This window comes from Heterodontus francisci, chromosome 11 (assembly GCF_036365525.1).
Source record: "Heterodontus francisci isolate sHetFra1 chromosome 11, sHetFra1.hap1, whole genome shotgun sequence".
NCBI lineage: Eukaryota > Metazoa > Chordata > Chondrichthyes > Heterodontiformes > Heterodontidae > Heterodontus > Heterodontus francisci.
The window spans coordinates 94,843,107-94,857,500 of NC_090381.1; the positions used below are offsets into that span (position 1 = coordinate 94,843,107).

At 42.9% G+C, this 14,394-nt stretch overlaps 1 protein-coding gene across 2 annotated transcripts in view; it reads left to right on the forward strand.

The window, feature by feature from the left end:
* pid1 (phosphotyrosine interaction domain containing 1) overlaps nucleotides 1-14,394 on the forward strand; it is a 137,914-nt gene that overhangs the window by 43,692 nt on the left and 79,828 nt on the right. For both annotated transcript variants that reach the window (XM_068042558.1, XM_068042559.1), the window contains exon 2: nucleotides 11,413-11,559. In XM_068042558.1, coding sequence (XP_067898659.1) covers nucleotides 11,413-11,559 — 147 coding nt within the window. The remainder of the gene's footprint in view (nucleotides 1-11,412; nucleotides 11,560-14,394) is intronic.

Genomic DNA, 14,394 nt, shown 5'->3' on the forward strand with positions numbered 1-14,394 from the left:
TCTGGATTCATATGTGTTTGGCTCGGGTCATATATTACAGGAGGAAGGAGTCAGAGGAATGGAAGGAATGTGATGCTGGCATTGCCAGGCTGAATATGTTTACTGTAAGTTGACAGTCAGTGGTTGAATCTACATCCAAGAAGTGACTGGTACTTTGTGAATCATTTATATAAAATAAAATACAGATGTGGATGAAAATATATTGGCGCAATCTTACTGGCGTAAATAAATATAAGACGGTAACAATTTTTTCAGGAACATAAGATTTGCATTTATGTAGTGCCTTATCAGTTTTCAGAAATGTTTGAAAGCACTTCACATGCATTGTGATGCTTTGAAGTTCAGTGACTGTTTTGCACATTTCAAGAGCCTACAATCACCAAATGAATGAACAATTCGTATGTTTTTGCTGATGTTAATTGAAGGATAAATGTCCGCCAGGATCAGTGTTGGGTCAGTGATATCAGCGACAATGTTCCAAGTCAATGAACCCACCACTGAGGTTTTAAACTGTCTTGGCTCCCACTCCCATATCCTTTCCACAGTCATGCAGCACAAGAATCCTGACCCAGTTTTAATGAAGGGACCTCTGGTTTACATGGCAGTGAGCTGAGTCTCTGCTAAAGACTTCTATGCAGTGGAGACAGCAGTTAATAAGTGCAGCCATACACTACTAGGAGACACAGATGGTTAGTGAAACAAAATCTGTACATCAAGAGTTAACATTGAGAAATGAGTCCAAGTGTAGAAATGAATAAGAGAGAAATGAGCAGAACTCACCTCATAAATAACTGTTCAAAGATTCATTAATTAGGTCCAGGTGTGTTCCCTGCATCAAAAAGCCTAATCATAACCATTCCTTTCTTTTGTTACTTGAAAGCTCTTTTTTACATTCCTGGAGCTCCAACTCCATCACCTCCAGGTTGCATTTCTACCCTGTGCCTGCCACCTAATGAAGAGCCTGTAGTGAATGATCCAGCAGGTTTCCCTTGGAGCTCCACAAGGCTAATGTGGGCTGCTGCCACCGCAGGCCCTTCTCCCCCACCAATCACAATTACCCCCCTCTTGACGGACCTCCATTCCTGTCAGTCAGATCAGCCTTTGGGCCAACTGATGTTGCGTCAGTCTGGAAGGAATGAGCTGCAGTGGGAAGTCCATTTGGTCCATGCAGCTACTGGTGGCATGTTAATAAGGCCTGACCTTCCAAATTTTACAATTGGGGTTTGACAACCATCGTAAGACCCTAATTTGCATGTTTAAGGAGCCTACCACCCGTTTCAGGTGGGCATCCTGGACAACTAAAAGCCAATATGACATCCAGTGCACTTCTAGTATGGATCAGGCAGAATAGATCACAACACAAAATTTGGAAGATTTATGCCCATTTTGCAGGTGCAAAACAGGCGGCCATAAGTCCCTAGATATGGGAGAGGTGCCGGGGATTGAAAAGTGGCAAATATGACTTCATTGTTTAAGAAAGGGTGACAGGACATTCTTAGTAACTACAGGCCGGTCAGCTTAACATCAATGGTGGGTAAGGTTTTAGAAACAATAATTAGGGGGGGATAAATAACAGGCTTTTGGAGAGGTTTGAGTTAATTAAGGAGAGCCAGCACAGATTTGTAAAAGGCAGATTGTGGTTGACTAATCTAATTCAATTTTTTGATGAAGTAACAGAGAATGTTGATGAAGGGAATGCACTGGATGCTGTCGAAATGGATTTTATGAAAGTGTTTGACAAAGTACCACATAAAACACTGGTTAACAAAATTGAGGCTCATGGATTAGAAGGGTCAGTGTCAGTGTCAGCCTGGATAAAAAATTGGCTGAAGGACAGAAAACAGCAAGTTGTAGTAAATGGTTGTTTTTCAGGCTGGAGAATGATAGACAGCAGTGTTCCCCAAGGGTCGGTTGTAGGACCATTGCTTTTTTGATGTACTTATATATAAAAGACTTGGATATTGGAATACAGTGTAAAATTTCAAAATTTTCCAATGATACCAAACCTGGAGGTGTGGCAAACAGTAAGGATGATATTAATCGACTGCAACGGGGACATAGACTGGCAGAATGGGCTGACAAGTGGCAGATGGAATTTAATAGAGAGAAGTGTGAGGTGATGCAGTTTGGAAGAAGGGCTGGGGAGAGGCAATATAGACTAAATGGCACAATTATAAAGAATATGCGGAGACAGAGGGACCTGGGGGTGCATGTGTATAGATCTTTGAAGATGGCAGGACATATTGAGAGAGTACTTAGCAAAGCATATGAGATTTTATAAATAGAGGTATTGAGTATAAAAGCAGAGAAGTTATGCTGAACCTGTAAAAAGCTCTGGTTAGACCACAACTAGAATACTGTGTCCAGTTCTGGTCACCACACCTTAGGAAGGACATGAAGGTCCTTAAGAGTCCTTGAGAGGGTGCAGACAAGACTTACAAGAGTAGTATAAAAACAAGAAATGCTGGAACCACTCAGCAGGTCTGGCAGCATCTGTGAAAAGAGAAGCAGAGTTAACGTTTCAGGTCAGTGACCCTTCTTCGGTCACTGACCCAAAACGTTAACTCTGCTTCTCTTTTCACAGATGCTGCCAGACCTGCTGAGTGGTTCCAGCATTTCTTGTTTTTATTTTAGATTTCCAGCATCTGCAGTATTTTGCTTTTATCTTACTAGAGTGGTTCCAGGGATGAGGGATTTTAGGTGCAAGGTTAGGTTGGAGAAGCTGCAGTTGTTCTCCTTAGAGCAAAGGAAGTTGAGGGGAGATCTGGTAGAGGTGTATAAGATTATGACAGGTTTAGATAAGCTAGACAAAGAAAAGCTGTTCCCATTATCTGATCTTACAAGGATTAGGGGCCACAGATTTAATGTTTTGAGCCAGAGATACAAGGAGGATGTGAGGAGGAACTTTTTTACACAGCAAGTGGTAATGCCATGGAACTCGCTTCCTACGAGGGTAGTGGAACACACAAGAACACAAGAAATAGGAGCAGAAGTAGACCATATGGCCCATCGAGCCTGCTCCAGCATTCAACATGATCATGGCTAATCTTGGGCTTCAATTTTACTATTCTGCCCGCTCCCCAAATCCTTTGATTCCCTGCAAGACCAAAAATCTATCTATCCCAGCCTTAAATGTATTCAATGATGGAGCATCCACAACCCTCTGGGTTAGAGAATTCCAAAGATTCACAACCCGATGAGTGTAGTAATTTCTGCTCATCTCAGTCCTGAATGATAGGCCCCTTATCCTGAGACTGTGTCCCCGTGTTCTAGATTCCTTGACCAGCGGAAACAATCTCTCAGCTTCTATCCTGTCAAGCCTGGTAAGAATCTTGTATGTCTCAATTAGATCATCTCCCATTCTTCTAAACTCCAGAGAATTTAGGCCCAATTTACTCAGCCTCTCAACGATGAATGATTTCAAAAGGAAATTGGATAGGCACTTGAGAGAAATAAATGTTCAGGGCGACAGGGATAGAGTGCAGGAATGGGACTGATTGGATTGCTCTAGAGAGAGCTGGCATGGACTCGATGAACCGAATGGCCTCATTCTGTGCTGCTATGATTCTATGGGCTGAATTTCTTTGGAGAGGGCCACATCCTACCACTGGGGCCAAAAGCAGAGCCAACCCCGCTCTTGGCAGGTGGTGGGACCCGGCGCGGGGCATTTTGCCAGCAGCGACCAATTAACAGGCCACTGCCAAGGCTACCATCCAATTGAGGATGGCAGCCCAGCTTCCAGAGCTGCCAGCCCAATTAGAGAGGTGACAGCTCAGTTGCCTTGGCAGCACCACCGCAAGCAGTACCGCAAGTACTGAGGCTGCATCATTAGGGACAGGGCGCCTTAATGTTGAGGCGTCCTCGAAGGCCAGTGAGTTTTTTTGGGAAGTTGGGGCAAGACAGGCAGGCCCCGATGATCAGGGTGGTGAGGGGCTAGTGGCGGGTGGGTGGGAGTTCTTGTTCTGGTGTCTATGCCTTAGATGCGGGGCCTCTCATTGCTGTCAGATGGCCCCTGTACATGCCATGGAGCACCCATCAAGGGAGGGTTCTACCCGGGACCCTGCTGGGAGGCTGCCAGGATTTACCTCTCTCAACGCTGGTAAAATGCCGGCAGGTACAGGAGGTGGCCCTTAATTGGGTAATTAATTACATCAATTGGCTGCCCACTGTGCAGCCATGCCACTGAGGTTCCCGCCACTGGCAATATGCCGTGGCAGGGGGAAGACGTCAGTCTCCCCTCCCAAGGCCTTCTCCCAGCATACTGCCAGCCCTCACACCTCCCAGCTCATCTCCAAAGGGCTGGGAAATTCAGCCCTATGACTCTTAAATCAAATTTATTCTCCCTATGTGTAATACAAGCGTGATTGACTCATAGCCAACTAACCAATGAAAACCTTAGGTTTTAATAACCAGGATGGTAATGAAGTAATAGCAAACATCCCAGGTTTACATTTTGGACTGAGAGCTATCGATTTATAGCCCCACAGCCCACTGGAACATTAATCATTATCGTTAACTGATAAGACTTTTAACTCGGCCTGCAACTATTTGAGATTCAAAAATAGTAGGATGGGTTAGGGAAAGGGAGCTGAAACTTAGGTTGAAGGGAATAAGGAAACATTTACTTATATTAGTGGAGGAGTCCGGGTGCTGCCGTATTGAAATATTCGCCTCAAATACTCAATGTGTAACGACTATGCTTTGCTATAAGTAATTGACACAGTAAGAGCTTCTGTGATTGCTGTTACTTTAAGGAGTCACTGAATGTTTTGAAAAATGCTGGTGTTCTTTCTGTTCTAGGAGGAATGACGAGGCATAGTTGCTGAAATAGATACCGGCAATGTGAAATTGTATTAAGGAATTTTATTTCATTTGGAAAATCATTAGCCTTTGTGCTAGCTAATATTAAAGGAGGTTTTTATTGCATGTTAGTGCACCCTGTCTCCAGCATTCATATTTTCCCTGTTGAATTTAATTATGAAGCGGGAAAGGATGTGATTGGTGAAAGTAATTTTAGTCCTCAGCACTGGCATCCCATTGTACCAAAAATTTATATGCAGATGTATAGAGTTTGATTTCCAAGGACATATCCAGAATGTCTATTTGCATATTTCATACAGTTCTGCAGTAATTTGACTACTACTTTACAATAATATTCATGCCTTAACACTTTTTTAAATTCATTCATGGGATGTGGCATCGCTGACCAGGACAACATTTGTTGCCCATCGCTAATTGCTCTTGAGAAGGTGGTGGTGAGCTGCCTTCTTGAACCGCTGCAGTTCAACTGGTGTGGGTACACCCAAAGTGCTGTTAGGAAGGGAGTTCCAGGACTTTTATCCAGCGACAGCGAAGGAATGGTGATGCAGTTCCAAGTCAGGATGGTGTGTGGCTTGGAGGGAAACTTGTAGGTGGTGGTGTTCCCACGTGTCTGCTGGCCTTGTCCTTCTAGGTGGAAGTGGTCGCAGGTTTGGAAGGTGCTGTCAAAGGAGCCTTGGTCAGTTGCTGCAGTGCATTTTGTAGATGGTACACAGTGTTGTCACTGTGCATTTGTGGTAAAGGGAGTGTATGTTTAAGGTGGTGAATGGGGTGCTAGTCAAGCAGGCTGCTTTGTCCTGAATGGGGGTGTCAAGCTTCCTGAGTGTTGTTGGAGCTGCACTCGTTCAGGCAAGTGGAGAATATTCCATCATACTCCTGACTTGTGCCTTGGTAGATGTTGGGCAGGCTTTAGGGAGTCAGGAGGTGAATTACTCGCCACAGAATTCCCAGCCTCTGACATGCTCTTGTAGCCACAGCATTTATGTGCCTGCTACAGTTCAATTTCTGGTCAATGGTAACCCCCCAGGTTGTTGATGGTGGGGGTTTCAGTGATGGTAATGTCATTGAATGTCAAGGGAAGATGGTTAGATTCTCTCTTATTGGAGGTCGTCATTGCCTGGCACTTGTGTGGCGTGACTGTTACTTGCCACTTATCAGCCCAAGACTAGATATTGTCCAGGTCGTGCTGCATTTCAGCACGGACTGCTTCAGTATCTGAAGAGTTGCGGATGGTATTGAACATCATACAATCATGAGAGAACATCCCCACTTCTGATCTTATGATGGAGGGAAGGTCATTGATGAAGGAGCTGAAGATGGTTGGGCCTAGGACACGACCCTGAGGAATTCCTGCCGCAATGTCCTGGAGCTGAGATGATTGGCCTGCAACAACCACAACCATCTTCCTTTGTGCTAGGTATGATTCTGACCAGTGGAGAGGTTTCCCCATGATTCCCTTTGATTACTGTTTGGCTAGGGCTCCTTGATGCCATACTCGGTCAAATGGTGCATTGATGTCAAGGGCAGTCATTCTCATCGCACCTCTTGAGTTCAGCTCTTTTGCCCTTGTTTAGACCAAGGCTGTAATGAGGTCAGGAGCCCAGTGGCCCTGGCAGAACCTAAACTGAGCATCCGTGAGCAAGTTGTTGCTGTTTAAGTGTCACTTGATGGCACTGTCGATGACACCTTCCCTCACTTTGCTGATGATCGCGTGTAGACTGATGAGATAATTGGCCTGATTGGATTAGCCCTGCTTTTTTTGGACAGGACATACCTGGGCAATTTTCCATATTGCCAGGTAGATGCCAGTGTTGTAGCTATACTGGAACAGCTAGGCCAGGGGCGCGGCTAGTTCTGGAAAACAAGTACTACAGCCGGGATGTTGTCAGGCATTTGCTGTATCCAGTGCCTTCAGCCATTTCTTGATATCCCATGGAGTGAATCGAATTGGCTGAAGTCTGGCATCTATGACGGTGGGGACCTCAGGAGGAAGCCGAGATGGATCATCCACTCGGCACATCTGTCTGAAGATGGTGGCAAATGCTTCAGAGTTTTCCTCTGCACCAATATGGCACAGTGGTGCAGTAGTTAGCACTGGGCGGCACAGTGGTTAGCACTGCGGCCTCACAGCTCCAGTGACCCAGGTTCAATTCTGGGTACTGCTTGTGCGGAGTTTGCAAGTTCTCCCTGTGACTGTGTGGGTTTCCGCCGGGTGCTCCGGTTTTCTCCCACAGTCAAAGACTTGCAGGTTGATAGGTAAATTGGCCATTGTAAATTGCCCCTAGTGTAGGTAGGTGGTAGGAGAATTGAGGGAAGGTGGGGATGTGGTAGGGAATATAGGATTAATGTAGGATTAGTATAAATGGGTGGTTGATGGTCGGCACAGACTCGGTGGGCCGAAGGGCCTGTTTCAGTGCTGTATCTCTCTATGACTCTAATGTGCTGGGCTCCTCCATCATTGAGGATGGGGATATTTGTGAAGCCTCCTCCTCTGGTTAGTTGTTTAATTGTCGTCCACCATTTACGACTGGATGTGGCAGGACTACAGAGCTTTGATTTGATTGTGGGATCGCTTAGCTCTGTCTACTGCATGTTGTTTCTGCTGTTTGGCATGTGTGTCCTATGTAGTAGCTTCACCAGGTTGACACCTCATTTTTAGGCATGTTCCCCTGCACTCTTTATTGATTCACGGTTGATCCCTTGGTTTGATGATGAGGGAAATGCCAGGCCGTGAGGTTACAGATTGTGTTTGAATACAATTCTGCTGTTGTTGATGGTCCACAGCACCTCATGAATGCCCAATTTTGAGCTGCCAAATCTGTTCTGAATCTATCCCATGACGTACGGTTGTCCTTAAGTCATGGAGGACAATATATCATGACCTCCCTGTGCCTTTCACAAGTAGAAAAGTACCGAGACCAACAGAGATGCCAGTCCATCACTCACTTTTGTCCATTTGTCCTTTTTTAATATTCATTCCTGATATGTGAGCATTGCTGGCAAGGCCAGCATTTGTTACCCATTCTTAAAATTGCCCTTGAGAAGGTACTAGTGAGCCACAGTGCTGTTAGGAAGGGAGCTCCAGGATTTTGACAGTGAAGGAATGCCAATATAGTTCCAAGTCAGGCTGGTGGGTGACTTGGAAGGGAACTTGTAGATATGGTGTTCCCATGTATCTGCTTCCCTTGTCCTTCTAGGTGGTCGAGGTTGCAGGTTTAGAAGGTGCTGATGCAGGACCCTTGGTGAGTTGCTGCAATGCATCTTGTGCTGCACCCTGATGCTGAGACAATTTTCACCATGCTCAGCTATGCTTCTTCCTCTGTATTTGATGGGGAAGGTCATTCTCCCCAGCAAAACAACCTCTGGAACATTCCATCTGTGTGGCCTTTCAGCAATCATACCTTCGAAATAAGATTTTCTTATTTGTTGTTGTTGCATTCTATATAACAGTTATGCACTCTACATTTGGAATGACAAAAAACTTTTCTTAGATGATCATTATTGCAAGGGTGTTCTCATCCTTGTTTTCAAATCTCTACATGGCCTCACCCTCCCTATTCTCTGTAATCTCCTCCAGCCCTACAAACCTCCGAGATATCTTCGCTCCACTTATTCTGGGTTCCTGAGCATCCTTGATTTTAATTGCTTCACCATTGGTGGTCGTGCCATCAGCTACCTAGACCCATAGCTCTGGAATTCCCTCCTTATACCTCTCTGCAAGACACTCTTTAAAACTGGCCTCTTTGACTTAAGCTTTTGGTCATCTTCTTATATGGATCGGGGTCACATTTTGTGTTATAATGCTCCCGTGAAGCACCTTAGGACATTTTATTACGTTAAAGCTGCTATATAAATGCAAGTCTTTGATGTTGTAGTTTGATATCCGTTAATAACAAAAAGTGCATTCGAAGAAATCATGCTTCAATTCCATGCATTCTCACAATTTCATCCGTGGTCCATTAATTTCAACCAAATAAAGGCATTCATTTTTCCTATTTAGCAGGAAAATTAGGATTGTGATCCCTCAGAGTCAATATCAGAAACTGCCAGGTCACATTCAGCCTAAGTCCAAGGGAGAATAAACCTTTCTCCCTCTGCAATTCGCCAACAATATGCCTCAACTATAACCCCTCAGAAGAGCACCCCTCCCCCATACTATGCCAGTGTGACATCTCAATTTCACACATCATCCACTGATTCTAAGTGAGATGAATAGGTTATTGCAATAGCAATAAATTATGGGAAATTCTGTGCTTATGATCCTAGATCCTCGGTTAAGAGTGTTTCAGTATAATTAACATAGGATTCTTACAGCCAGTCAGTCTGGGCTGGTTTCAAACACATGTTCAAAAGGTGGAAGGACAGTATTCTAACCCCTTTGCCATTAGAGCCCCCAACCCTTATCATGCAGTTTGTGATGGTGTTTTTCCAGTTCAAACTTGCCAGTACAAGTCTAGCTCATACTCATGTTTACACAAAGGAAAGCTTGAGTTCTTTTTGTTTATTCTGTTTCTTGGGGTTTGTTTATTTTTTTTATTTTGCAAAGACAACATTTAAAGATCTTGAGAAGAATTTGCTAGCAGTTAAAATTCTTCAGACAGCTGGTGAACATTTCTAAAGTTGGGACACTGGTGGACTGGTGTCGCTTGAACCCTTTGCCTTTTTTCATACTCTGCTGGATTGCTAGTTTAAGAAAGGGTCTACTTGTGAAAGGCACAGGAAATTCATGATGAATTGGTCTCCTAACAAGATTTTTGATTTCACATGGAGAAAAGAATAGGTATAGGACTGCTTCGTAGCCCCATATGTTTTTATATTTCATTTTCAGACTTCACAGAGTCAGCATTGTCCAGTACAAATTATTTCAAAGTATACCAGGAAAACGTAATACTCAAAAAAATTAAAATTCTATGGAACTTATAGTTATTTGAGATCTAATAGAAATCTGTAGGGCAAAATAAAATGTTTAGAATTTACAAGTGTCCTTATTATGCCTTTACTGCTTATTACTCCGAAACCTCATAACGGTTTTTAAGATCCTTCAAGGGTTTGAAGCTGCTGTGTCCTATAGAGTGTTAGGATACAGCTCACAAAATGCATTTCCTCAAGCTGTAGCCTCCAACTGGTGCCATTGAAGGAAGGGTTACCAAACTACTATCAGATAATTCCTACACAAGAATTTGGAGGAATTCATCTTAAAGGCCTGCTCGGGTCTGCAAAATAAACCCCGACCCGAGCCCAACAGAAACACATCCGACCCAAGCCCGACCCGGCCCAAGTCCTTCCATTTTTTCCCGCGCCCGACTCAATCCAACGTGGTTACCTTACGTTTTTCACTTCGTTGCTGATCTGCACAAGCTTAAAATAACTGTAACAAGACCACCCTTCTAGTCCAAAAATTAAATTAACATTGGAGCCACTTACCTGTGATAGAGCGTGTCTGACCTGGCCCGACCTGAGCACGAATGCTGGACCTGGAAGTGCAATCCAACCCAACCCGAACCCAACACATGTCGTCGGGTTCCTTTGGGTTCGGGTCGGGTAGCAGGCCTTTAATTCATCTACATGGTTAACTCAGCCCATAATTTTGTACACTCACTGAAAAACAGCAGTAGTCGAGCCCTGGGAAAAGTGCCCATCATCAAAGTCTCAAACTGGGATAAGATGAGAGAGATTAAAAGGTTTACTAGCACATACAGTGCACTTTCCATTGTCATATTTCTATTGTTTGCTGTCCAGATTATCCTTCAAAATAGTCGTTGGACAAACCCTTATGCAAGACATTTTCCCATTGCGCAATGTTTTCACTGGCATTTCCTGTCTTATCGTTGGTAACAAAAACTGCTTTTTGTTGCATGTATGTCACTGGCCCTCTTTCCATGACTAGGTATTGATGTGCCATAGGTTCAAGAGCAAAATTCAGAGACTATCAATTATTTTTAGGGGAGGCAGTGGTGTAGTGGTAATGTCACTGGACTAGTAATCACAGAACCCAGGCTAATGCTCTGGGCATGGATTTGAATCCCATCATAGCAGATGGTGAAATTTGAATTCAATTAATAAAATCTGGAATTAAAAGCTAGTCTAATGGTGACCATGAAACTATTGTCAATTGTTGTAAAAACCTGTCTGGTTCACTAATGCCCTTTAGGGAAGGAAATCTGCCATCCTTACCTGGTCTGGCCTACATATGACTCCAGACCCACAGCAATGTGGTTGACTCTTAACTGCCCTCTGAAATGGTTAAGCAAGTCACTCAGTTGTCAAGGGCAATTAAAGATGGGCAATAAATGCTGGCCTAGCCAGTGACACCCACATCCCACAAAATGATTTTTTTTTTAATTTGCCAATTTCCATTATTCACTGCATTATGGAGGATCATCTGTTGTATGTTGCTTATATTATGACATTCAGGAAAACCTGATGCAGTCGATCTGCTAATCGGTTTTGGTAACATTTAAAAAGAATCCCTTTTAAGATTGAAGTTTTACCATAAGGACCTCTTTCTAAAGGGAATCCCAATGTTATTTAAGCAGTTAACGCTAATTCAGAAGTATGCATCTACCGTATTTGATTCATTCTCTTGCATTCCAGCACTTTCAGACCATGCTGAAAACAAAACTGAACGTTCTGACACTCCGGAAGGAGCCCCTACCAACTGTCATCTTTCATGAACCAGAAGCCATTGAACTGTCCCCTACAGCTCCTCTGATGAATGGCCAGTCCTATACACAACGCAAGGTTTGTTTCAACAGTTACAGATATTGTACAGACAGCTGCTTGATGAGATTATTTTTATTATTTTTAGAATAACAATATGCTATTTATTACTGACAATATTTCACTGGCTGGGGCAAGAATATGGTTGTTTTTACTTCCTAACCTCAGTGTAACATTTACTGTCTGGACAGAGCGCCAGTATCCATTACAGACAACTGGCCTCTTTAGAGCACACCAAAAGTAAATGGTTGTTGAGTTTTTAGACGTTACCTCAGACCATTGCACGCATAGAATTACTCGTTCCATTGGCTTTTAAATTTGTATTTATCCCTGCAGATTTTTATTCAGGAGAAGAAGAGCGAGATTACAGAGCTGTCAGGAAAATCTAAGGATGCATGGGACTGTGGGTACTAACGAGCCTCTTTGCAATTCCCTGTTAGCTCTGGGATTATTAAAATCAACGACAAATGTTGAAAAAGAAATCAAAGTCATCCCAGTTCTTCAAAACTGTTTAATTTTTTTTCCTAAAGTTTTGATTGTGAGAATTCCTATTGACATATAATTCAGCAGGAATCCTTTCCTCAGAACCTCAAAAAGGATAGTTTAAATCACGAGTTTCCCAGGAGTTCCTCCATTTTGTAAATAACGTAGGTGTCAAAAAAAGGGAGAGAGCACAGTTTTAATGGAAAAGACTCCTAATTGCCCAAGTTAATCTGTGTAAAGTGATAAGCATTACCAGTGTGTTCCATCTTTACTCTATGGCAAATAAACGTTTACACATCGTCTGCATTCTATGAATGAAGTATAGCAAAACCAGATATAATGAAGAACTTTCCGGGGGAGGTGTGGCTAAGTGTCTCAGCGGGTTATCACGCTTCTCTTTCCCCTGCAGTCTATGGTGTGAACCCATATTGATGGGATAAAAGTTGTCTTGCTCTGTCAGCTGTGATGTGAGTTCAGTCAGTCTCAATCAGTGCTTTGCAGTATGAGTTCACAGTCCAAATTATCATTAAACTGTTCACCTCAGTCAGAGATGTCAGAATACGGCTGGGGTGGGAAATTACTTATAATAGGGAGTGCTTTGCTGAGGTTTGGGTTAAGACATACTCTAGAGGCGTAAAAGCAGGCATTTTGCCCAGCAACTAATCTGTGTACCCTGCAATATTTGCCCAAGGGAGTGCTTGGTATTGATGCTGATTGAAAAAGGTGTAAAACCCTTCTCTTCCCCAGCGTTCTCTGCATTCTTCTTATTGAGCAGCGACAGTCACCAGAATTTATTTTGATCAACATACCAGCCAGTGTACCATAAATAGCACAAATTAGACACACTGGGTAATTCTCAATTTTGTCACCTGGGCAATAACCGGACTAATGAAAATGCAGCTGCTGGTATAATAAATGGGCAATCCACTTCAATTTATTCACCAGGTAGCGCAGTTAAAAATTACCCCCACTTCCTGATGATATAATTCCCACTAAAAGCTCAAGGGCAATTAGGGATGGGCAATAAATGCTGGCCTTGCCAGTGATGCCCACAACCCATGAACTAATTTTTATAAAAGCTTTTGCAGAGATTCAACAAGTATGGGCCTAAAGTGACCTCTGTTTCTCTTTTATTTCCAATTCATTGCAACTAAACTGTCAAACAATGTCTCATTAGGGTCATTTTGTAGTATTATACAAGAAAAAAATTGTAATTGTTGTTGTAGTTACAAGACTGTGACTGCTCCCCACGATGACTCAATGCATTTGTTCAGTGAATAGCTGAGCCATGCAGAACAGTGGGGGAGTCACAGGTTTGATCACTGGTCTGTGTTTAGTTAGCTGATCTCAGCCAGACCAAAAGCAGGGGTAATATAAATGGCCTTAGCAGCCCTGAATTATAGAGCTGAAAAAAATTAGCCCAAGTTGCCACTTCGAATTGTCATCCAGTGATGCTTGCTGAAAGTGTCTGTATGTGGACTTCGGGTGAAGAGAGGATTGGACTCAACAGTTGTATGTGTGTCTGGGGATTCTACTAATCTCCCCATCTAAGGTACAGTAGCCAAGTAGCCAATCAGGAGCACCTCTAAAGAAATTATGCTTACAACTGCTCACACACTTTTCAATGAGCTTTTGAGCAGCAATTTACAGTAACTAGAGATACCTGTCAGCACAGGGCCCTCTACAGGGGATCTATGGCATCTATGTGTAGGGCAGGTAATAGTTTGTCTCTTCAACCAATCAGGTTAAAGGATCCACACTAGCCTTGCAGAATCTAAATGAGGAAGTAAAACTAGAACATTTAATTCAATGTAAAATCATGTACAGAAAGCAAAATAAAGTGAGGGAATGTCAGATGGCTTAAGAGAGAAAGATAAAAGAGGCAGAAAGAGAAAGTTAAAAAAAAATCTTTAAAAATCTCCAACAATAAATAAAATTTGAAGGACTGAGACTCCACACTTGTAAAAGTAAATTGTCAGTGCCAGAGAAACCTGGCCATAATTAAGATTTATTACACCATCAAAAAATCACTGACATTTAATGTTCAAAGGCTAACTTTTTCTGTTATGTTTAGTGAGTAACTAGTAGGTAAGTACAGCAACTTCACACCCTTCATGTGTTTGAATGCAGAGTCTCTCAGTGAAACTTGTGGAAGAGTAGGGAAAACCAGATAGCAGTGTTTAATTGTACATGTGCGAATGCTAGAAGGTGCTGTCAGATTTACTTCATAATAATGGTGAGCTCTGATAGCTTCACCACTATTCTTAATGAAAATCCTGGCCATTGTCTTCAAAAGGGGAAGACAGAAAATTGGTGAGGTAAAAAAGGATTATTGCAAGCTATCGGAAAGTTAAGGCACATGTTTCATGTAGA